Raw genomic sequence first — 26,539 nt, forward strand, 5'->3', positions numbered from 1 at the left:
ATTTCCTTTGACGGATTTTTACTATTTACTATTCGGTTTGCATAGTATTCTCGGCGAGCACTAAGAGATTCAGCTTTGATGCGATCTACTTGGTTACTGATGCATTCAGAGATATTTGTTATTTCCGGGTATTGACGTTTTATTTCAGTCAGATCATTATAGTTTAAGATAAGTTTCGAAAGGGAATCTGTAAGCCATGGCACTTGTTTATGTTTTTTAATTAATACTTTTTTATCGGAAAATGAATGTCAATATAATATCGTAATACATTAAATAATTTACAAAATTTTTCGTCAATAGAGATCATGTCATCAAATACAAAATTCCAATTATAATTTTCGATGTCAAGATAAAATGCAATAAATGATTGGTCAATAAACAGTCTTTTTTCAATAAAACTATTTGGTCTGATTTTTTGTCTTGCTTCCGTTACGGGCAAAGTAAACACTTGTGCATTATGGTCACTAATGGGGGTGTCAAGTGGCGTAGCCAGAATGTCCCCGCAGTCTCGCGGCACTAGCCCGCAGTCAATGCTACTAGCACTGTGCGCGGACACACGGGTTGGAAAATCAACACAATTTCTACACATATAGCTTTGTAGGATCTCGTCTACCCGCCGCCTCATTACGTTATCCAACATAAAATCGACGTTTTGGTCACCTACTAGAATGAACTTTTTATTCTCGATAATAAGTCTGTCTAATAATAATTCCAAGTTATTTAAATATAAGTCAAAATCACCGTTTCCGGTCCGATATAAAACAATAACAATTAATCTTAGTTGACAAATTTCTATTGCAGTAAATTCAAAATGAAATTCGAGAGCAAGGTTTTGCAGGTCATTTCGTTGACGATAACTAATATCATCCCGTGTGTACAGCGCAACACCGCCATGCTCGATGTTTGAGCGACAGTAGCTCCCCGCCAGTTGATAGCCACATAACCTCACTCTCTCAATTTCAAGTTTTTTACACCAAGTTTCGCTGCAGGCCAGTACATCAGGGTTTTCTTGGTGTAGTAATATTTCAAGTAACCCAGTTTTACCACAAATAGATCGGACATTTTGATGAAGGACCTTAAAACTTAGTGAGTTTAGTGAATTGGTTAGCGTGGCCGTCGATCGCCGCTGGTTACAAGGAAGTTTTTTGGTTCAACTGAGTTAAAGTGCCTAACAGATACACCAGCCGGCCAGTGCTTGTGATTTCTTACAACACCTACTTTGTCCGCCGGCACGTCGACCTTGAAGGATGAATAGTAACCCCTCGTGACCTTTAGCTGCTCACATCTGCCGACTTGGACATACATAACGGAGTTTATGTGATTTACCACTTCATCGGGGGAGGTTTCTGCGTTTAAATTAAAAACGTGCAGGCTAACTAATCGCGGAGCAGCCGCTTGTATACCCTCTCGCCGCTCCGCTGAGGGCGCGACCGTCGGTGCAGCTGGCGGGGTGCGCGTAGCTCGTGCTGGGGACTCCACTCGCGGACACGGCTCACTCGACGCTCCTTTTGCAGCAGTGGCCACCCTTTCAGCGACAGGCTTGATAAGCACGGGGAGCTCAGGCAGCTGTGATGATGCTGTGGTAGCTGACACAGCTGAGACGTGGTCTGGTGACACAGAAGATTGCGCTGCTAAGGTTTCCGACTGCATCTTACGACGGGGACGGGACCGGAGCCGCTGCATTTCCACGGGCAAGTTCTTCAATGGACGCGTAGGAGTTACTTCGGCCCTGGTTGAGGAGGAGGACTCTTCACCTCGGGCTTGCGTGATTTCATGGCCAGTGTTGTTAATGAAAGTGAGTGCTTCCGGACAAGAGTCGTTTAGTAACGTTGTTGTGGGCTCTCCCAGACCAAGGTCAGTTTGTTTACTGTTTAACATTGATAATATTGTAGCGTGCTGTTCCTTATGTTCTTTAAGCTCTTTTTGTTGACATTTAATTATATTATATGATTCATCCAGTTTTAGTTTCATTTCTAAAACAGTAGTTTTTAAATCCAAAATAACGGCCATCAATTTTTCGTCACAACAATTTTCTTTCTGTTTAGATTTGGCCATTTCTACTTTTTATGACACTTGGTATTTATATGTCACTAATGAATTAAAATAATTGAAATATGTCACTGAATATACACTAAATTATTAATTTAAAAACAAAAATATACGGAGCAGTTCAAATAAGCTGCTAACGGGCGGCAGTGGCAGTGGATATCGTCCGGTGGACTGACCATCAGTGAGCCCCTTAACATGTAATTCAGAAGAATTGCAAAGAAAATAGATATTAAAAGTGCGGTTAAAGCTTTGGTGCGTGACTTCAATGCTAAAAAGTCAAGTATTATGAATCCAAATTGGCGAGTCTTGTCGAGTCGGTTCGGAAAGTGAAAAGCCAGTTTTCCCTGGAGCTCAAGTTTTAAACAAGTCAAGCCTAAAATCATTTCGGCGTAATATTTCAAGTTTGTAACACAGTCGAATCCTAAAGATATGAAGATTTCAGGTAACCACACAGTTCTGAATCCTTTCTTAAAACAAAACTATGTAATTTTTCGTTAGATGGAAAAGAAATTGGTCATTACCAACCTCGAAAGCATGTTTCAAATCATCCTACTAACGGCACATCTCTTCACTGACCATACATGTACTATATGCCATTGCCATAAGGCTCTCGAGTACTCACTAACAATGTATACGCTGGTCATTATCAACGCTTGTCACCGATCGGCATTTGTTTCTCATGGCATTGCAATTACGATTTTCGTCACGTATATACAACAAGCTTCCCACCCTAATATGTCCAGTTTAAAGATGAATCTGAGACACTTATCAACTGTTAGTAAGCAGAGGCCATTGGTTTACTGGTCGTGTATGTGTATATAGTTAGTAAGTGATGAGATATGTCCTGAATTCCGCCAAAGGTTCAAAGAACTTTTCTGGTCGCATATATGTATATACTATTGCGTGTTGTTAGTCGACACACGATAATAGCGTGAATTGTGTATGGAAGAGGTGATAATGTTTAATGTATTTACGATTGGTGGGTCATCTTTCCCAAATCTATAAAATGTTCCCACACGAAACAATCTCAGAGTACCTAGTTTCTTCTTATCATTGGAAAGTTGTTGTTTACGGCAATTTCGTGGGTACAGGGGATATTCAATATGTTTTATCTCTGTCACTAAACTAATTGGTCCATGTACTTAACACTTTCAGTGCAAGATCCCCATATCCAATGCAAAATTAACACACCTAGCGTGTTCTTGGTAGTGAATGTGTTGACCTCTCGTGTGCCGGGTTTAGTTTTTTTCTAATAGTTTCCTCGAACGCGGATCTGCGTGATATTGGTGAAAAGTACTAACCGTGTAATGCAGGGGCTGTCCCAAAGTTGATTGGACTCCGACCCACCTAACAAAAACTGCCATTTTTGGGGCCCAACTCTAGGCCGCCTTAAACAGGGGGTATAAAATAGTATTGGTGACCCTCAGATTTCGTAGTAGTTTCAGGGCCCACTCGATATTCGCTCGTGACCCATAGTTTTGGAAATGCTGGTGTAATGGCTTCTTGCAGAGATGATCTTTCAGACAGTTTTATAAGCATTTTGCACAACTTGACATGAATCCATAACGCAAGCAAGCTTTCTTCAAAGGGCATCCTGAATGCTCGCATAGCCCAGTCCAGCAATTTCTTAATTATTTACTCGGATACCCTAGGTTCTCCTTCCTGTTTCCTTCTTGTCTTTATATAAAGTTTATTTCCTACACAAAAAATAGAAAGTAACTAAACATCCGAAAAACTTCACAAAAACTTGAAAGCAAAACACGGCGGTCAATCACAGCTATTCGCGAGCACGACCGGCCCTCACCTTGGCCGGTGAACGGACGCCCAAACGTGGTCGTCGACCTGCGTGAGAATTGACTGACTTTAGACCTTATTGTGAGAATTTAAGGTATACTAAAGAACAGTCATTTGTTGCCCGCGCCTTGTGATCATCTTCCACATAATTAACAGTTCGTAGACTTTATTGTGAAGACTTACGGTGTAGAACTGGTCACGCATTTGTTGACTGCGTCTTGTGAGAGTCCATCGTCCACAGTTTGACAGGTCTTAAACCTTATTGTGAAGACTTAAGGTCTAGAAGTGAACAGTCATTTATTGACTGCGTCCTGAGAGAGTCCAATCGTTTAAAGTTTGACGATTCATAAGCCCTATTTCGAAGGCCTAAAGACTACGGGTGGTTATACATCCACGCCTAATATTAGTATGCCCAGTGTCCAGATTAAGTTGGGTGTGGAAATTTCCAAGATATAATTTAGGCGATCATCTTTTTTCTGCAACTGTTTACACATACACCTGTAGAAAATATTAAATATAGAGAAATAGCTAATTCCGTCATAGGGACTATTTATATTTGATTTAGAAAATCAAAAAACCCATCTGTTTTTGATTGCTGAAACTAAAAGCAATCGCTGCTTTGTCGATGAAATTATCAATTTTGTTCGTTGTTCGAGAAAAATGCTAGTACCTAGATGAAATAGGCCCTATGACGGAATTAGCCACATTGACCTTATAGTTTGAGCACAATTACCTGTAGGATCGAGAAATATAAGTAAAGAAAGAGTGGTAATGCATCCGGTTATAAAATTAGCTGAAAATTGTTGTCAACTAGCTGAACCTTATAATGTCCGCTAGTTTGACGTTGATGTCGACTACGAAATAACTCGCATTTTTGAAAGAAAACTGATGTATGCAGTTACCACTCTTTCTTTATCCCGTGGAGCGCTCCAGAATTACCGTAGTATGGAACTCCTATACTAGTTACTAGCACACGTGTCTTGGTAGGGCGCTCTACGGGTTATTTATATTTCTCTATGCTAGTAGCAACATTTTACGGTACTAATGTTCAGTGTTTTGACATATGGAAGTAATATCTTTTTATCATCGTGGTTTCCCCGCTTACATTTGAGCTGCCGTTAGGTCGTTTATATGCAAATTCAAATCCAGACAACTGTAGAGATGCCTAGAAAGAAGAACTATAGTTGGTTTTTTTAGCATTAGAAATAAGGTAAACAATTTTGATGTGTCTTTTAATTGAAAAACACATTTTGAAAATAAGTTACGGTAAATATTTAACAATTATGAATCTAATACGATCTTTTATAGTCTTCTGCTTTTAATAAGTAATAGTTATTGATTTTTAAAAAGTGTTTTTCAATTAAAAGACATGTCAAAATCGCTTACCTTCTTTCATGTTCCTTCTAGTGCTAAAAAAACGAACTATCTAGAAACGATCTAGAAATTCCTATGATTTTGGTGTAGATTATCGCTGCTGTGAGGCGGATTAAGGTACCGTTTGGATTCATACTCCAGCGTTATTGCTGCAGTGTGCTGGCTGTTGCACGGATTTCTGACATATGCAACAGTAATGTCGCGCTGCAAAACTGCCGACTGCATGCTGGTTTAGTCTGAATCTGAACGGTAATAATAGGTACCTTAAAGGTCCCCGGCAAGCTCGGTTCTCCATACAAACGTATGTAGTTGTGCTCTCATTTTAAAACGAATATATGTAGCTAGTTTGCTCTGAAACTTTGTTCTTACAATAGAATAAGGTATATCTATGTCTGTAATTTGTTAGTCTATAGTAGCTTCAGATACCATAGTTAACACTTTGTTTGTTTTATAAACTGGAGCTTTATTAACAAATTTCAGAACTAGATATACCTCATGTCCTTGTTGTGCAAAGTTTCATTACAATCCAACACGTAGTTTTAAAATGAGAACGATACTCCGTTTGCAGGGAAGGCGAAATGCGGCCGAGCTTGCTGGGGACTCTGAAGGTGAGGGACTGAGATGAATTAAGTAGTAGGTAATCGTTGCTATCATTCCGAAGAAGATCCGCTACGAGCTGAAAGTGTTCCAGCTGCGATCGCGCCATTACGTGCACTTCACCTCGTTCGTGGTGCGTGTGCCGCGGCCGCTGCTGAAAGCCATCGCGAGCGCGGATTTCTGGCCGAAGGGTGTGGTATTTCGGCGGTTCCGTGGGAATCTGCCTCATCCTACACCGGAACAGACGACATAACAGAAAACCACCGTGTCGCCGAAAATATTTTTTAGCTTGTAAGATTTTTATTATTGTATGTATGTTAGTTTGTAAGGTATGTATCTATGGGCCTTAGTTGCCTGATAATAAATGATATTTGATATTTGATTTGATTATGTGCGTCAACGCTTGAACAGTATTTGACCTTACAGCATATTACGTCTGTGAGAAATCTGTTTTTCCGCCGACGCAAACACGTGAATACGATGTGTAGATTAATTCTCAGAATTCTTTAATGTGCAAATAATATATCTTTTTTAAAAAAAGGGAACCGCCTTCAAAAAACCAACCCACTGAAAAGCACAGAATAATTTTTATATGGCACCCCTATACGTGTCCAGTCCCTATCCCGTCGTAAAGCAAATTTCTGCCAAAAAGTAATTAATACCTAACAATAAGAAAATGAATAATCATCCGGGTAATTACTTCATTTTTGAAGTCGGTGCCAAACCAAAATTTTTGAGAACCGATATTTTAGACAACGAAGAACTGCACTTACTTGCATTATAAAGACATATATATATATATATATATACTTAGTTTACTCATTAATTTAGTTCTTGTAGGTACTACGTATTTTTTTGCTGATTGGTAGGTAGTTAAGAATATTTTGTTGGTTTGGCACCGCCTTCAAAAACTAAGTAATTACCCGGATGATTATTCATTTTCTTATTGTTAGGTATTAATTACTTTTTGGCAGAAATTTGCTTTACGACGGGATAGGGACTGGACACGTATAGGGGTGCCATATAAAAATTATTTTGTGCTTTTCAGTGGGTTGGTTTTTTGAAGGCGGTTCCCTTTTTTTAAAAAAGATATATTATTATATACTTGGTCAACCAGATCTTGACAGTAGAAAAAGGCGGCAAATTTGAAAAATGTAGGCGCGAAGGGATATCGTCCCATAGAAAATTTGAATTTCGCGCCTTTTTTTACTGTCAAGATTTGGTTGACCAGCTATATTAAGTAATTTTTTTTTAATTTTTTAATTCTTTTTTATTTAATTTATTTTATTTTTTACTTTTTAGTGATAGGTAATTTAATTTAGTTTTAGTGTAATTTAGTATTAAGTTAATTTGGTTTGGTTTTCTAGATGTGACCGATGACCTAAATAGCGTGGGCTTATAATATGTTGCACCAACCCTGAGTTCCATCAGGTACAGCCAGGGTTCAGCACCAGCTCTATCTTGGGTACTGCTCTCCCAAGTGCTCATCAAGATGTGACGGATGACCAAAATAGCGTGGGCCTATGGCGCACCAAACCTGAGTTCCACTAGGTACAGCCAGGGTTCAGCATCAGCTCTATCTTGGGTACTGCTCTCCCAAGTGCTGATCAAGATGTGACGGATGACCAAAATAGCATGGGCCTATGTTGCACCAAACCTGAGATCCATTAGGTACAGCCAGGGTTCAGCATCAGCTCTATCTTGGGTACTGCTCTCCCAAATGCTCATCAAGATGTGAAGGATGATCAAAATAGCGTGGGCCTATGTTGCACCAAACCTGAGTTCCACTAGGTACATCCAGAGTTCAGCATCAGCTCTATCTTGGGTACTGCTCTCCCAAGTGCTCATCAAGGCGTGTGGGATGACCAAAACAGCGTGTGCCTACGTTGCACCAAACCTGAGTTCCACTAGGTACAGCCAGGGTTCAGCATCAGCTCAGATCTATGTATACTAAAACCTTCTCCAGAATGTAACAAACACTTTTCTGAAAACCGCATCAAAATCGGTTCAGCCAAACGCGAGATAATCGCGAACAAATATACATACATACATACATACGGGTCAAACTGAGAACCTCCTTTTTTTTTTGAAGGCGGTTAAAAAAACAGTACCTACCTAGTTACAGATGTAGTGCACAATTATTTTCTATCGTATTTTCAAAGAAACGTGCGAACGTGTCTTGTTATTTCAGTCTCATTTCATTTCATTTCAGTCTCGGTACAAAAAGTCCTGAGGTTGACTGAAGTAGCATGACAAATACGAACGCTTCCGATAAAATACGATGGTAAACAATTATGCACTACATCCGATTCTTAAACGTTTTTTAAGAGATTTCTTTAATACAATTTGATATTTTCTAGCCGTTCAAAAATTACTTTAAGATAAAAGCAAAGCTTCGATCATTTGGTTCTCGAATATGCTTGAATGATAGGTACATAGATAACATAACTTTAATTTTATATTTTTGCGGCAGACCCACGCCCATCTACATTTAGTAAGCCAGCGAACCCTAATTTCCCGGCCTCTCTGTACAAATTCCTCCATAGATGACAGCAGGCCGGTAATGTAGACATTGCAGACGCGTGAACGCAGTGATTGACCTCACGTGCGTGGAATCCCAGTTTTTCTGTAACGTGCGCACGCGACTGTGATGCGTAGATTAATTTCTCGCTTCGCAGATCTTATCGTGTATAGATAGCTTGAGAGAAATATGGTATAATCGCGTTTCTTCATAGTCTACTTGCGTAGTTTTAATGGTACGTAACCTGATATACAGTTCTTTTCAAAGAAATAGAGACGCATGCCGCTAACTTGGAATCGCATATGAATCGGATTAGCATAAATAGGTAAATATTGCTTCGGATCACGCCATGCCAAAAAGTTAAGTGTACCAATACCAATCAACTGGTAGAGAATGCCTTATGGCATTAAGTCCGCCTCTTGTACTATAAGGTTTTTTCTTTTGTGCAATATAAATAAATCAATCAATCAACTTCGCTTCGTAACTATTAGTTAGGAAAGCCACTTTGTAATTACATAATTAATTTTAAGGTAGCTAATTTAAGTCTCACTTAACTGTAACAAACGAATCTGGGTAATGAATTCATCATAAAAGGGAAGACGCCTAAACCAATAAAGTTAGGTACCTACTTACCATACTTACCACACGTATGGTTGCCACAGAGATGCTAATAGGAGGCAATGGCCGGCCAAGGTGAGAGTCATGGCCGTACTATTCTCAAAACAAGTGAGCTTTTCTGGTCTAGTATAATATGATCTATAGCGAATTTAGGATAATAAGCAATATTTACGCTTAAGGTTCCGGACCTAAAAGGAAAAAACGGAACCCTTTTAGGATCATTCGTGCGTCTGTCAGTCTGTCCGTCTGTCACAGCCTATTTTCTCCGAAACTACTGGACCAATTAAGTTGAAAATTGGCACACATACGAGTATGTAAGTTTGTGATTCAAAGACGGGCATGTAACGTAAACAATAGTTATTTTCGATACAAGTGCGAATAAGAGGAAATTCGAAACGAGTGGCGATAAATTAAAACACGACTGAAGGGAGTGTTTTAAATCGACACGAGTTGCGAATTACCTATTCGCACGTGTATCGAACAACGTTTTACAGTACATATAGCACTTTAAAGTTTCGACATACGCACGAAAAGTGCTATTTTACGCACTAGTGCGGAAAAGTAGCCCCATATGTACTGTAAATTAATTTTAAACATGGGGGCCCCTTTTGTGGGGTAAATGACAATAAAAAGTAAATTTTTTCAAACTATTCCCTGTTACATGTCAAATGAAAAAGCTCATTGTAATAATCTCAAATACGAGTATATTTTATTTATAATTTTAGGATAAACAGTTTACACCACACACAGTTTGTTGTTAACAGTTAGTCATGAAAATAGGCAAAACATTACCAGCTCCTCTTTATCTCCGAAACTAATACTGTTGGGTCTAAAAAAATATATAAAATAGTTATTTATACCTATAGATGACAGGAAAACCTATTAGAAATGTGCAGTCAAGCGTGAGTCGGACTTAATTAGTTAGTTTTTGATCCGACCCCTTTTAAAGACATTTCACTCATAATGTACGGAACCCTTGGAAAGCGAGTCCGACTCGCACTCGGACGGTTTTCTTCTTTACGGTCGTATCCGACACCCGATATCGGATCGGATCCGACAACGTGAAAACGTTCTAAACAATAACATAAAGTTACTCTGTAAGTAAGTTTTCTCTAAGTAATTGAGTTATGTCGTGAGCGCGCACAATTAGACGCGGGCGGCTGCGGGTTGTCACAGCTAATGTTATTATCACTGGAGATAACCGGCTGTTTGATGCATTTAAACTATTCATTACACGAGATTAATAAATTACTGTACTGCGTTTAAACTATTTAACACGACTATACAGTCCTGAGTATACTACGTACTACGTACCATGAGTCACTGACAGTGTCAAAACTGACATACGCTATCGAGAACGTAATTTACTTTCTATACATCTCGCTCGCACTAATATGAGAGTACGAGCGAGATGCATAGAAAGTAAATTAATACGTTCTCGATGGCGTATAATTATGTCAGTTTTCACACTGTCAGTGACGTCATGTCATGTCAGTGCCAAACTGGTGGTAGCCACACTGCTGCATGAGTGACGTCAAGTTAAATTGTTAGTCATAGATATATATGTAGAATAGGTACCTACTCTTTATTGGCACACCTCCGTAAAATATATAGAGTCTGTGCGTAAAGAGAAGAGTCGTGGAATGTATTGGGCCCCGTACATTCCACGACTCTTCTCTTTCCGCACAGACTCTATAGCTTAAAGAAAAACAATTTATTAAAGATAGAGGCTGACAAAGGGCGGCTAATCGCTAAAGAGCGATCTATTATATATCGATTATTTTTGGGTTTAACATTTATTTTGACATACCTACATGTATGTATTAAAAATCGAAAAAAAACAAAACTAAGGACATAGGTAGCTAATACATACACATCGAATTCTGTAAACATTTTTTCCATAATGTCAATATCCAGAGAGGAAAATAGGGATTACGATTGTATGGACAAGCGGTGTACTAACTATCCTCTTAATCAATTAATCACTTAGCATGCACATTGCACAATGCATAATTGCACTGCCAGACGTTAGGTACATACTTTGACATAGAAAGTGCAACAGATGCAACATTCCATTTAGCGAATTAATGAAGCAAATTGACCTCATTTTGTGTACGAATTGAGAAGTGTTCTAATTGTGCACAATTTGCCCAAAAAACGTCACGTTATTAAGCATTTACCTAAAAACGCATTATTTGATGTCATTTTTAAGCACTGTTTAACTATACAAAAGTACCTAAGCGAATGAAATGTCCATGATAATATATCTATCTATCTACACAAGTACGCACACAAACACAAACAGCCATATTCGAACTTTAAGATACGTCAGATATTAGATATCTTAACGATTTGGATCGGATATGTCAGTGTCAAAAGTGAAGTTTTTGTTTGAAGAAACGTCACTTTTGACACTTGTTTGACACTGACATATCCGATCCATATCGTTTAGATATCTAATAGTTGACGTATCTTAAAGTTCGAATATGGCTGTTGGTGTTTGATTCACATGGCTTTCAAACCCGTTGCTGCTATTGATTATCGTTTGTCCCTTTCCATCATTTTGAAAGTTGCATTTGTTAGAAAAATACTTAACAGAGTTTTGCTAAGTTTTACGACTGACTAGTGCTCATCAGTGTATCTCTTTCTTTGCCAGGAGATGGACAACGTGTTAGACGAGGACGAGAGCGACTGGCTCATCGAGCGGGAGTCCAAGTCCGGGGTGGTACTGCACGACCGTCTCATGACAGACGCGGCGTTGGGAGCCGTACCAATCAAGACAGAACACTCTTACAGCCTACACTCAGATGGCGAATCCGCACCACCATCGCCACACCACACCAAAGTTGACGGTTAGTAACCTATAATAGCTACACAGAGTCCAAATCCAAGTCCCCATCAGGGCTGATCGAGCGAGTCCGGCATGGTATAATGTGTTAAATGTTTTAAACTTTCTGTCACAGACTGTGACTTGCATTGCGAGTACGTATGTTGAAATGGGTTTGTAAGAGAAGCTTATGTATTTCGAACACGTATCAACTTTATAACGACTTTTCGCGTCTAGCAGAGGTTGCAGCAGTCCTGTGGGAGATCTAGTCAAAAATAAAACTTCTCTGGAGTTTCCAAGTTACATTTTTTATGCTAGATTTGTGTACAATCAACATCAAATAGATAGTGACGGCCAAAGTGGAAAAATATATCGTAAATATCTTTACTACCATAGGAATAAGGATGTGTCATTTGACCACTTTAACTGATACTATCTTATTGTTGCTGACTGTATCAACTGTTAAAACAGACTAGAATTGGTGTCATAATCGTATTTATAACTTTATTGACGGATGACTCTGCTCTAAATTTATGACAGCACACAAACAGTACATGTCTGTGTACGCGTCATTACTTTTTATTGGTATTTTGCTCCGTTCCATAGAAATACAGACTAATACAGAGGCGGTATGGGCCGCGGTAAAGAATAGTACAGAATGCGAGCCCGCGTTCAAAATATCCTACATTTGACATCAAAATGATCCCATCAAAAACATTACATGTAAAAAGGTGCAAGTCTCGCAACGCTTCTACTACAAAAAAGTTATGAGATGTAATGTGAAACCAAGTCGGTTATTTTAATCAGTGCCAGGGGGTGTAAAAACCGTATCAATAAGATATATATCTTTTTCTACTCCAGCACTTAAATGTGTCAATTAAATGACTGACAGTGATATCTAAAGCAATGTCATTTGAATGCTTTGTCTATAGGCTCATAAGATGACTGCTAGCTGCTGCTGCTCTTATGAGTATAATACAACTGCTTTATTTTTTTTAAAGATACAAGTTCCGATCATCTTGATTGAAAGAGGTATGTTTTCATTTACAATAATAACTCTTTTTTTTTAAATAATAACTCAATTTTTTTTAAATAATAACTCTTTTTTTTAATAATAACTCTTTTTTTTAATAATAACTATTTTTTTTTTTTTTTTTTTTTTTTTTTTTTTTTTTTTTTTTTTTTTTTTTTTTTTGCTGCAGCTGTCATAGAAAAAGTAATGTATGCAACAGCTCATAATTGGTTCTTAAAATTCTCGGGTCTTTTTTTACAAAACTCGACTACGTCTCGTTTTGTAACTTCGACCCTTGAATTTTAAGAACCCTTATTATATCACTGTTGCATAATAGTAGTTTAAAAAAAGACCCGAGAATTTTAAGAACCAATTATGAGCTGTTGCATACATTACTTTTTCTATGACAGCTGCAGCAAAAAAAAAAAAAAAAAAAAAAAAAAAAAAAAAAAAAAAAAAAAAAAATTGAGTTACTATTTAAAAAAAAAAGAGTTATTATTGTAAATGAAAACATACCTCTTTCAATCAAGATGATCGAAACTTGTATCTTTAAAAAAAATAAAGCAGTTGTATTATACTCATAAGATGACTGCTAGCAGTCATCTTATGAGCCTATAGACAAAGCATTCAAATGACATTGCTTTAGATATCACTGTCAGTCATTTAATTGACACATTTAAGTGCTGGAGTAGAAAAACTACTATTAATTTGTAATAGGTACATATAATGACTATGTTATGATTTAGACGGCGCGCGAACTCTTATACGAGTTTAGTTACATTGCGGACTATTGAGGTGACATCAATTCAGCCGACCGAACAAATGACGCAATGTAACGAAACTCGCATGCGAGTTCTCGCACCGTCGCGCCAATACATGTAAGAACAAGTATGAGCGAAATTTACAGACGAATGATAATTAAAAGAAAAAGATAAGTCGATATCGACTAATGTAAAGTAGGTACGTTCGAATTCGCCTGAACGTCAACACATCTACAAGTACTTACCGATAGAAAATATGTTAATATGCTTAAGTCGTAACTAAATTACAGTATAGTTAAATACCTAACACAAATGTAATTGAAATCAAACGTCCCTAAAACTAGAATGACATCACTAAACCCACAATGAGTAATTTCCCTTCCACCGTTAAATGCGCCATTTTACTCACTAGAAAGTAAAACGTGCATTTCCGTATCGCAGCGGAATTTTTAAATATGGAGCGCACGTGAGCGACAATCCGAGCATTCTGGTACGGTTGACTTTTCTGGCCGGCCGTTTACCGTTGGCGTTTTAAAAATTGGAATGTTATTTTTTTTTAAATGGGTTGGAAAGGTTGTACTGAACCTGCTCTTTTAGTTGACACATATGTCTACGATGCAGTGTATGATATCTATTTCAGTTTATAATTTAAATAGGCCAATTAGAAAATGGTAGCGAAGGTGTAAGTCGGTCGTCCGATAAGTACCTACCGATAGGTATGCGCGATAGTGGCGCTTGCGCACAATCGCTATGATTTATGGGCATTGTAATACAACCATTACGATCACTTGTGGCCTTAGGCGTTCAGGTTTTACTTTTTGTTACAGTTTTAATATAGTTTGTCAAAGGACTGTCTCATTTCAAACATAGACAGAGAGAATCATACTATCTTTGTTTTACACTATAGTACTAGCACCCAAAAGAAGGATGAATATAGTTTTCCTGGTTCTTACTGACTAACAAATTGGTTTGACCAACTATACCGGGCTTAAACGGCAAAAATCGAAGTTCGTCAATTGCGGGCATTTTTCTCTGTCACTCTAATTACGTCTTAATGAGAGTAAAAGAGAAAGATCCCCGCAATTATGAATGTTATGATTCTCGAGGAAGGTTTATGTGTATAATTTGATAATTTGTTACGATTTTGTCTTATCCGTGCGAAGCCGGGGCGGGTCGCTATTAGTATATACCTACTAATACGCCTTATTGAACTTACCTACTGTCTAAATATTGCCCTACAGTATTTATTAGGTACTTTATTAATAACAGATTTTAAAATCGGAATATACCGCTCATACTGGTTTATTATTTATTGTTAAATGCAGTGCGCGTTTCAGACGGCAGAACATAAATCGCAAAATGGGAAATTAACATACGGTCTTATATCCCATAAGGTTAACAAAAACAATTAACATAGGATTGTTAAGGGGCCCACTGATTACCAGTCCGCCGGACGACATCGGCATGTCAGTTGTTAAGAACTGTCAACTTTTGGTTCTAAGCAGGGATGTTGCGAACATCCGCATCCGCATCCGCAACCGCGGAACATCCGCATTATTTTCAACATCCGCATCCGCATCCGCATAAAATCGATGCGGAGCTTATGCGGATGCGGATGTTGAACAAGTCGGTACAGGAACGTCTTAGCGGCGGCGTAAGTGCTAGGTAATTTCGTCATTACCTATAACGAAATCGTCTAGATCCAGAAAAGTCGGCGAAGTTACTGTTTATTAAATATAACGCACCTATATTCTTGCTCAAATACTAAACTTTTGGTTTTTTTAATTAAAAAATACTAAAAATGTAATATTTGACGTTTTCTAAGTACCTAATCTTGACATCCGCATCCGCATCCGCGGATGTGAGCCTTTAACAATCCGCATCCGCATCCGCGGATGTCAAAAAATCTGCATCCGCAACATCCCTGGTTCTAAGTTCTAATTGACAGGCCGATATCGTCCGGCGGACTGTTAATCAGTGGGCCCCTTTATAGGTAAGGTACGTTGCCATGTCTTTTACGGATAAACCGCGGTATTCGGAAAACAAGATCCGTTCTAGACTAGAGAACGATACGATATGTACTAGATACGTTGTAGTTTAGATTTCAACTAAGTAGTTCTCTTTTGCAGCTCAATTCGGGCAATTACAAATGTCATTTTACGTTAAAATATCGTAATAATATCTTGTGGAAATCGTTCAAGAGTATCTCCAGAATCGCACAAATGTCAAATTTGACAGGCAAGTTCTTAAACATATCGTTGTCGTATCTTGGTGATGTCACTGATGTCCCTTGTGAAATGTGATCTAATAAATGTCTAGTTCAAAATCCGAATCGGGCCCAAACTGTTTTTGTGAACACAAATACCTAATTTTGTTACGAGACCTGAAACGGATTCAATTCTCGCTTGACAGATTTGACCTAAACTTTTTTTAGGTATACTTGTTCAAGCAAATCTTGTCAGTAGAAAAAGGCGGCAAATTTGAAAAATCGCGGGTTAGCAACACTAGGTTTGAATTGTTCCAAAAACGTGTGCATGTCATTTATATTTTATCTGTGGAACTGTTGTTTACATTTCATCGTTGTTCGATGTACATTGTTGCTTTTTGTTCGTTTCCTAGGGATACCATCCTTTAGTTTGCTTTACATTGCTACTGACATATCCGGCTTGACAGACTATAGGTACCTATTTCTATTTATCATATTTCCATGGCAATGTTTCTATTTCACAATGCTGTTTTAAATTACATTTTCCTTATATTTTTTCCCCTTATCGGTTAAAAGTCTCCACTTTGTAAACAACAGAGTTGTTTGTAATGCACTTGGAGATTTGTCGCAAGCGTTTCAAGAAAACTGTCTTTGTTAACCGTTTAAGAGACATTTGACAGGTATTAAGAATTGTTGTGTCAAAAAGTAAATTAATAAATTGAGTACAATTTGAGTCAAGTTTTCCTAATTGTAACTTGTAACATTTTAATCCAAGAACTGATAGAAAACCGTAGGCGAATCATCTTTAGACAGACTCTTTTCATGTCTCTGGCGTTGTTTGCGAAGGACCCTTAGATTGTGACGGATTGTGGAAGTGGCGCCCCCTACGCAGATTTTCGCGTAATATTCCCTATTACATATTCTGTGCCCAAATACCCGTATTCCCTAGAAAACAGTTGGTATTCATTCGTGAATGTCATAATAGAAGAGCAATATGCCTAAACGACCTCTATAGATAGTTGATAGCGTGGCATGCTGGCACTATTGAGGTAAATACAGTCATTACTGCACGCATTATGTTACATACACATATGTACGTGTATCGTCATTGTTATTATAGTTTTATAAATGCTCAGCAATGGACGATAGAAGGCCGATATGATGATGATGAATAAACGATCAATCCTACGTGCTTGGCAAGCACGCTTAGGCCCACTTGCACCATTCCAACCGGGTTAAACGGTTAAACCTGGAGTTACCATGGTTACCAGTACAATTTGACACTGGGTTAAAGGTTTAACCGCTTAACCCCGGGTTAGTAGGATGGTGCAAGTGGGCCGTAATCTTCAAGTGAAATGTACGCATCCAAAATTACTGTCCACCTATGTTCATCACTACATTTCTGCAGATAAACATATCTTTATCTTTCTTATCTTTATCTGCACAACGCCTGACAGGCTAATTCGGACGTAAATTGACATCAGAAGGTCTACCGTGAACACCGAAGTTCCCAAATTTCGAGCATCTATTTTTTTACTAAAATTAAGGCGTAATTAGAGTGACCGAGATAGTTGCTAGAAATTTACGAACTTCGTTTTTCGCGGTAATAGCTCAGATTGTAATTCGAATCACGATATCAACCACGATCGACGCACATACATGTACAGAAAAGTACGAGCGAAATGCACGATAGGGGCTATTCATAAATTACGTCATTTCAAATAAGGGGGGGGGGTCTGGACATCGGATGATGGTAGCATGACGTAGGAGGAAACGGGGTCATTCGAAGCATGATTTTTGGATGATTTTGGGGGGGGGGGAGAAAATCGTCAAAAATAGATGACGTAATTTATGAACAGCCCCATAGCTGAATGACATCAGTTAGCGGATCCCTTTGTTTGACATAATTATTGAAAGTCATAATGTAATGATTGTCAGATTATCATTTGTCATAATTCTGAAACTATTAACTTTTCAAGATTTTCGTAAGGTTGTCTTATAGATAGCTTAGGTTAGGTTAGGTTTGTTTTATGGCAATCCTGAAAAGTTAGGCGTTTCTGAGAAAAACCCAATTATGACTAACGAAAATTTGGACAAACAATACATTATGACTTTCAATAATTATGTCAAACAAAGGGATCCGCTAACTGATGTCATTCAGCTATGGGGCTGTTCATAAATTACGTCATCTATTTTTGTCAATTTTTATGGGAAACAATAGAGACCCCATCAGTTAGATATAATTCTGATATCAGTGTACGCTTTCAAATTGGCCTGTGCAATGAATTTACGTCTTTTATCGCTAATTTTTGTCATGTTATAGGTTATACAGTAATATAGTATTAGGTATATATAATCAGCAAAACTTATCGCGAAAGCAAGCACGTTTTAACTAATTCTAAAGTAATTTACAGCGCTGACACGTTCTTGCTGATAATGTACATTTTTATGTATAACATACCTATATAGGTAAATTAGGTAATCGATTAATTTGTATACGACAGTAATTAATGTAATTATCATTAAATTTATTACATCCATGACTGGTTTATTACTACTTTGATACTATAATGACTAACTTGTAAAATGATCTTGAGATTTCATACATATTTGAAATACAATCAGTGAAACTATATTAACTTAGAACTTGCATGTACATATTTGTATGCAGGACTGCATGAGTGGTTAGCTAACGGTTTTGCCGAATGTACCTACATACATCGTACATGAATACGGCATAAGTATATATCAAGGGTGGAAATTTCAAATGTCGTAAGGAACATGCTGTTGTATGATGGTTGTATGTATTTCACGACCTGGTTTTGTTTACATCGCGTAATAAAAGTTAATTGTTATTAACTTTTGTACATTTAGAACATTTACGTGGGTTACGAATGTACAATACATGGGTCCATCATCATTTTGCTCTACTGATGAAGGAGTGTGATGTAACCTTAACCTTATTACCTACTGATGAAGGAGTGTAATGTCCTCGTCTTATACACAGTGTATTTTTCATATTTTGAATAAAATTATAATCAGCCTATATACATCTCACTGCTGGGCACAGGGCTCCTCTAATGCGCAAAAGGGTTTGCACCCGCGGCTACCACCGCTTATTATTAAATACCGGCCGGGACGAGCTGGTGGCAGCCATGGACAGGTACAACCCGGACATCTTGGCTTTAAATGAAACATGGCTTCGCGAGAATGAAGAAAAATATATACCAATGATACCAGGTTACACTCTGAAAAGTAACCCGCGCTCAAACGGTGCCAAGGGAGGTGGGGTGGGTTTTTATATACGAAAATCCTTGCGAGCCCGGGTAAGACAGCACCCTGCCTCTTCTTTAGAGCAAATGTGGTTAGAATTGCACGTCCAAGGTGTAGGTCGGTTTGCTATCGGCACGGCATACAGGCCAGAATCTGTATCTGTCGAAAGTGCAGTCGACGCGCTTAACGATTCATTGGACTTTTTTGCATCTTGTAAGAACTTGTTTCTACTAACCGATTTTAATATTGATGTACAACTGGGGGATAAAATTAACGTAAAAAAATTAACGACATTCTTATCACACCGTAGCCTTGTGCAACTCGTAAATGAGCCGACGCGGATTACACCTGAAAGTTCAACCATTTTGGACTTGGTGATAACAGACTGCCCTGACGTTTGCAAAACCATCCATGTACATCACAACCCTAAGCTTAGTGATCATGCGATGATATTGGTAGAGTTGTTAATCAAAAAACCAAAGAAACCTCCTCAATACACATATAAACGACTACTGAGCCAAATAGATATGACTAAATTTAAAGTAGATCTGGAAAATATGCCTTGGTGGGAAATTAGGGAATTGACGAACATCAATTGTAAGGTCAACCGTTTTAATTGTCTTGTCACTGGTTTATTCGACAAGCATGCCCCGGTACGCCGAACACAGGTCAATCGCGGATCTCTTCCATGGGTTACCGACACAATTAAAATTATGATGCGTCTCCGTGACAACGCCTTAAAGAGAGCTCAACGAACTAAAAATGAATCGCACTATAACCACTACAAAGACTTACGAAATTTCACTACCGGGGCCCTGGAACGTGAAAAAACGGCATATTTCTCGTTTTACGTCAATAAAAACAGGTCACATCCCAAACAAATCTGGAACTATCTAAGAAGCTCCTTAATTCTAGGTGAAACCGAAGCACAGTCAATTCCACAACATCTATCCGACGCTGACGAGATCAATAATTTCTTCTTAACACTTCCAGGAACCCATGAGACGGACCGTGACATGCTAGCGTTGTTTGAGCATCATAATCAGGCAAATGTATTTATATTAAAAAGCTGTACAGAAGATCAAATCCTCAAAATAATTAACTCAATAAAAACAAACGCTAGTGGCTGTGATAATATCACAATAGAAATGATCCGCCTCACGCTACATGTTACCCTGCCAATAATAACACATATAATCAATGCATCTATTGCATCTAGTACCTATCCGGAGGCTTGGAAGCTTACTCGGGTAAAGCCGATACCCAAATCGAATAGAACCGAAGACTATAAAGATTTACGCCCGATTAGTATCCTCCCGGTACTTTCAAAAATTATTGAAAAAGCAGTCTGTGATCAACTCACAAAGTACTTAGAGGTAAACAATCTACTACCAGCTACGCAGTCAGGTTTTCGGAGCAAGCACGGAACGGCCACGGCATTGGCCAAGGTCACAGATGACATCACTGCAGCGACAGACAGGGGTATGGGATCTATCCTCGTCCTACTAGATTTTTCCCGCGCATTTGACTGCCTTAACCAGACACTGCTGCTTTCGAAAATGGCTTACTACGGCGTAAGTGCATCTTCATGTACATGGTTTCAATCATTCCTCACAGATCGAAAGCAGTACGTAGAAATACCAACGGAACAAGGCAAGTTGATAAAGTCGAAAACGGAAAGAATCAACCGCGGCACACCGCAGGGATCAGTTTTGAGTCCGTTGCTCTTCATTCTGTACACAGCTGATATGATTAGTAACCTGAAACACTGTAACGTACACTTATACGCAGATGACACTCAATTATATTATTCATTTGATCCAAAAAACCTTAATGAGTCCCTTAATAAGATAAACGAAGACTTACTAACTATAGCTAAGTGGTCGCAGAAAAACAATCTTGTGTTAAACCCATCGAAGTCACAGTATATAGTTATAGGAAATAAATGGCAGCGCGCAGCTATCAAAGAACAGAACCCAAGCGTACAAATTGGTAACGAGCCTATCAACCAAGTTGAAAGTACTAAAAATCTGGGTCTCGTTGTGGATGGCGAGCTGCGTTATGTAGAGCATGTTAATTTAAAAATTCGAAATGCCTTCTACAGACTCAAGGTATTATATAATATCCGAAAATATCTATCAGTGAAAGTGAGAGAGATACTAGTGGAATCGCTGGTACTCTCTCATTTTAACTACGCAGATGTGGTGTACGGGCCAAGACTGTTAGCAGTAACGAAAAAAGCTATCCAACGCGTACAAAATGCATGCGTTCGTTTCTGTTATGAGGTGCCTAAACGAGCACACATCACTCCATTTCTTAACGACAAGAAACTACTAAACATGGAGAACCGTAGGCAGCAACATTTGGCTTATACAGTTAGAAAGGTTTTAGACCTCCAGGAGCCCTACTATCTATACGAAAAGCTAAAATGGATAAAAGACACACGCACCAGGCCGCTAAGAAACTGCACTAAACTTGCCATGCCTAAATATAAAACAGCGTTCTTTAGAGGGAGCTTTAAATTTGCTGCTTCCAAAGTGTGGAATGACCTGCCTCCGCCCCTCCGTGAGCCTATACCGCTTTTTAAATACAAACGTTTAGTAAAGGCTCACTTATTAGACAAGCAGAGTGGAACCCTCCCTCCCCACTAAAGTTAAACAATGTATGTGTTCACACCTCACAGACGCATAGACATATACACACATATACACACACACACACACACACACACACACGCACACACACACACACACACACACACACACCGCCATACAAACACAATCGCGAGCATTTGTAATACCAATCATAATATTAGTTTTCAATTTATATAAATCCACTGTTGCAATATAGTACAACTGGTATTACTTTTAAGTGTCTAAAATGTTAGCAAGTGTTTCGTTTTCTCTCTCATTTCAATTATGTACTATTTTATTACTGTATTTTAAATGTAGTATTTTAATTTGTATTTTTCATCTGAAATGTTAGTAGTAAAACCCTATGTATACAAACGAGCACAAACGTACTGTAATTTGTCATAAATAATGTAGGTAATATTCTCCGACCGTCCTTAGTCTGGGACCGGTCTGAAAACCAGCGCCGGGCACCTAGGCCCGGCACACGCTGAGACTGGAACCCTTTGCCTAATACAAAGATCTTCTCACTTTTGTTTTGTATATGATAACAACTGTTTTATTTTATTATGTAAGTAATTCTAACTCTATTTTATGTTCATGTATGTGGCAATAAACAATTCTTATTCTTATTCTTATTTTGAATAGAAACAAAGTAAAACAAAAGTTGTACTTATATTTTTAGTTGGACCTATACTAACTACCCGTAGAATATGTATGTAGTCGTATTAAATACACACGCTGTATTAGTGGTATATTCCGGTGCGGAATCGTTATTGTAGCGTTTTAAAACCTTCTTTATATATACTTTCATGGACACATTTTGGACGAATAGAATATATACCTACGCAGTATTTTTTTTAATTTGATTGAGATCCTACAGGTATACATAATTATACTAGTTAACCGACCCATTTGCCTTAGAACTAAATTAGCATATTCACAAACGCAAAAATGATACATAGCCAAACACTACCGGATACTATGGCCAGTACAAACGCCATTTTACATGTCAGAGGCGTTTGACATTTGGACATATGTGTGAATCAACGGCAGTGCGTTCACCCGCCGTTTCCTTTCACCAAATCGGCTGTGGCATTTATTCCGATCGAACACGAGTTGAGGACTCAACTGACAGAGGGGCTACCGAAAAAACCGAAATTCGCATTGCGGCGATCTTTCTCTTTTACTCCAATGATGGCGTAATTAGAGTGACAGAGAAAAATGCCCGCAATTTGCGAACTTCGATTTTCGGTTATGTTATAGCCCAGGCCAATTCGAACGTACACTGACATCAGGGCTATAACCGCGAAATTCGAAGTTCGCAAATTGCGGGCATTTTTGCTCTGTCATTCTAATTAAAATAGAAAGATCCCCGCAATTTGCGAACTTCGATTTTCGGTTATGTTACGTATAGCCCAGGCCAATTCGAACGTATACTGACATCAGGGCTATAACCGCGAAATTCGAAGTTCGCAAATTGCGGGCATTTTTGCTCTGTCATATTAATAGAAAGATCCCCGCAATTTGCGAACTTCGATTTTCGCGGTTATAGCCCAGGCCAATCGTACACTCACATCAGAGCCACTAATGTAAATTTTATTCGATAGCGTGACGAGTGATCGCGTTTGCGTTATGTCTATTTTTGTATGGGATTTTGAACAGCGCGCCAAGCGGGACGTTTTGGAAACTCGAAATCCCATACAAAATGAGACAACGCAACGCTACGTCACGTCACGCTATCGAATGAAATTTACACTGGGGGTAGCTTCAAGCAGCCAAAGCAGTCCGTAGTTGACCATAATTAACTTCCTATCAACTGTCTCAGTTGACCGGTAGACCTATATTTGGGACTATGGTTTCGAAAAAGTGATAATTAACAATTCTTTCGCACCTTTGACGTTCGACATTTGTATTCCGTAAAACAATGTAATGTCGTTGATATTATCTAGATCTGAAGGTGTCGACGAACTAGCTATGAGCAATACCTAAATTATGATTTATAACTTTAAGGCACAAGTCCACATTGTCTTTTGACAGATATCTTAGCTTAGACGGTCTCTTGGCCATTCTGACTACATGCGTTATAGAAAAGGTCGCTAGCGACATTACCACCATTTCCAACATTACCACATTTGAAAAAAAACAACTGACTACGCTACACAGTTGTATTTCCAACATTTTTAAGGTTTTCGTCATATCATCAGCCGTTCTAACGCACCAACGGCTTATCCACCGATTTCTAGAGGATCCCATACCATCATCAGAGGTCTTACCGTGAAAAACGATTCGAAAATTTGTTTATCTTCCTCTCTATCGCTTGAATACGCAAGAGCGTAGCGCAAGAACGCAAGAGGTAGACCCGGCCCTCAGAACTTGAAAACGTTAATGGGATCAACTGCTAAGGACCCTTTCAAAAGAAAATAATTACATGTTGTGGTCATGCCACGAGCGTTTATTACCATACCCCGGCCGGCGAGAGCAAAAATGCGTCTGGTCCTAGTGCTTAATTAAATATCGACTATTCTATCGACGTATGGATGTCGATAGAATAGTCGACTTTTAATTAAGCACAATTTTTTTTTTTAAACTGAGCCATTAGTATTTGTTATTTATTTCAACTTGATACCTCCACGCGTTTCTAAGAATAACCCTAAAACAATTTTAAACTGAATAAATACAAACACTTGGTTTTAATTTTGTTTACAACAATAATTAATACTTCTGCATATCATAACGGTGGTCCAGTACATCGTGTTGTTTTTATCGACATCGACCAAAGTGTGTGTCCTCGCACTATTAAGCTGTCAACGCATTTTTGCTCTCGCCGGCCGGGGTATGTTTATTACAATAATTGCAATTGTATTCCTTAGTGAACTGTTTCTATTAACACATAGATTATTCTTAATAGTGATAGATGGATCTGGCAATCGTACGAGTAGGATGGTCTTAATGAAATGGTCATAAAATCTGTTCCATTTGAGACATACGCTTAAATGTTCACTAAAGTAGATGTGCTAAATGTGAAGTTGTTGTTTAAAACGTAAATAGTTAAGGCCGTGCATCGAAAAATAACAGGATCTTAGAAACGTGGCAGTGGCTAGCCCCGGAAACAAACAGTAGTGATTTTCGGATATATGTTTCTTGACTATACGATAAGTGATTTCATAGTAGTCGAAACACGAATGCTTAAAATTTTCTCGATAGAAAATAAATCCAAACTTACGTGTTCATTTTTCGGTTTTAGCTTCGTGCAACTAGAAAACACATCCATATCCAGCACAATCCACCTTACAGCAAAGGTTTTCATCTCGTCTTAACTTTCAAAGAACTAAATATTAACTTATTATCCTTTACCGATGGATTTATTATCGATTTTTGATTTTATGAATTCAACAGCAAACGCCCATTTTACGCAGTTCGGATTCTCTTTCTGTCATGCGTCAAAGTTATAAATGCATCCTTTATGCCAGTAATGTTAGATGGCCGTCGTGCCTCAAAGAGGTAAGACCTATGTCACTTCGCGTAGCGCTCCGAATTACGTAAAATTTTAATATCCAATAAACGTTGAGTCGTAACTCCATTGAGTAGTAACGGAATCAGAGGTAAACCTATGATGGTGCCTTCTTACAGGCCTATACGTTACGCATGTGTGCGTGTTTGCTTAGCTACGTCATGCTACGTCGAAATCTATACTCTTTGTCAGTTACAACGGGTTAGGAAATTTCGACAGATATTGAAATGTATCGGTAGCTGTTTAGTATTTAGTCATCAGAATCTAACCGTAACTTTTTGCTTTATTTTTGTTTGAAAATAAAATATCTATAAGAATATATTTTTTGCTTTTTTTCTATTGTAATGATAAAAATAAATCTAGTATGTTTCATGCTCAAATAATTTAAAATAATTGAATAAATATTAAAAACTAATTGATATTATTCGTTTTAATTATTATATTATTAAGTTTGTTTGAATAAAATATTTTATTTCAATAATACGAAAAGTTATTATATTTAAGTACCACTAAAAAAGGTCCCTACTTACAAAAACTCACTTGCACGGGCCGGGGTTCGAACCCGTGACCTCCGGTTTGAAAGTCGCACGCCACTACAATTTCACATAAGTAATTTACAATGACATGATACCGTGGAAAAAGTGAATAATTACAATGTACTGTGTTACTATCATTTTATAGTTTATTTTGGCTTGACAAGGAGGAATGAGAAAAACGTGCAGAGCGAGAGGATTAAATCTCTCTGTCCCTTTCTTAAAGTAGGCAATCCTAATTATGACATCTGTTTTAATATTAATTCTTTGAACATAATTTGTCGATGTTCTTTTTTATATCATCGAGAAAGATTTTTATTAAAAAAATGTGTTGAATTTATATGTTTTATTTATGTTTTTTGGCATAAATTTCATTATTTTGACAAATTTTTATTGTGATGACAAACGATTTGATGTGATGTGTGAAACGAACGATGTGATCAACGATTTATCTAATAAAACTTCATTTAGTCGAAAAAAATTGTTGTCTACTATACCGGGTGGAAAAAAATTATGCTCATTTTACTTAAATGAAACATTATTGTTTTTTAAAGAAACAAATGCATTCAAAGATTTTTGAAGTGAAATCTTCTTTAGCGGCGCTGGGCACTTTTTGAGGTGGGGAAAAAATGATAAACTCGAGACAGCGTAAGGCGATCACGTGACTGTAAGGTTTAGATGGCCACTCATTTAGATGGCATTTAAATCAATAAAGAAAAACTCAATGACATTACATGAAAAAGGTTATAATCTTGTACGGGCTGAAATACGAGGATCTCACAGTTACATTATAACTTTATATCACTCAAATATATTATATAACTCAATAA

General features: G+C 38.0%; 1 protein-coding gene and 1 long non-coding RNA gene across 2 annotated transcripts in view; one reads left to right on the forward strand and one right to left on the reverse strand.

The window, feature by feature from the left end:
- Positions 1-26,539, reverse strand: part of LOC134662856 (uncharacterized) — a 256,695-nt gene that overhangs the window by 224,483 nt on the left and 5,673 nt on the right. The window lies entirely within an intron of this gene.
- The window catches only part of LOC134662790 (cyclic AMP response element-binding protein A), a 184,296-nt gene that overhangs the window by 140,727 nt on the left and 17,030 nt on the right, over positions 1-26,539 (forward strand). The window contains exon 2 of the mRNA XM_063519092.1: positions 11,610-11,805. Coding sequence (XP_063375162.1) covers positions 11,610-11,805 — 196 coding nt within the window. The remainder of the gene's footprint in view (positions 1-11,609; positions 11,806-26,539) is intronic.

This window comes from Cydia amplana, chromosome 3 (assembly GCF_948474715.1).
Source record: "Cydia amplana chromosome 3, ilCydAmpl1.1, whole genome shotgun sequence".
Taxonomy (NCBI): domain Eukaryota; kingdom Metazoa; phylum Arthropoda; class Insecta; order Lepidoptera; family Tortricidae; genus Cydia; species Cydia amplana.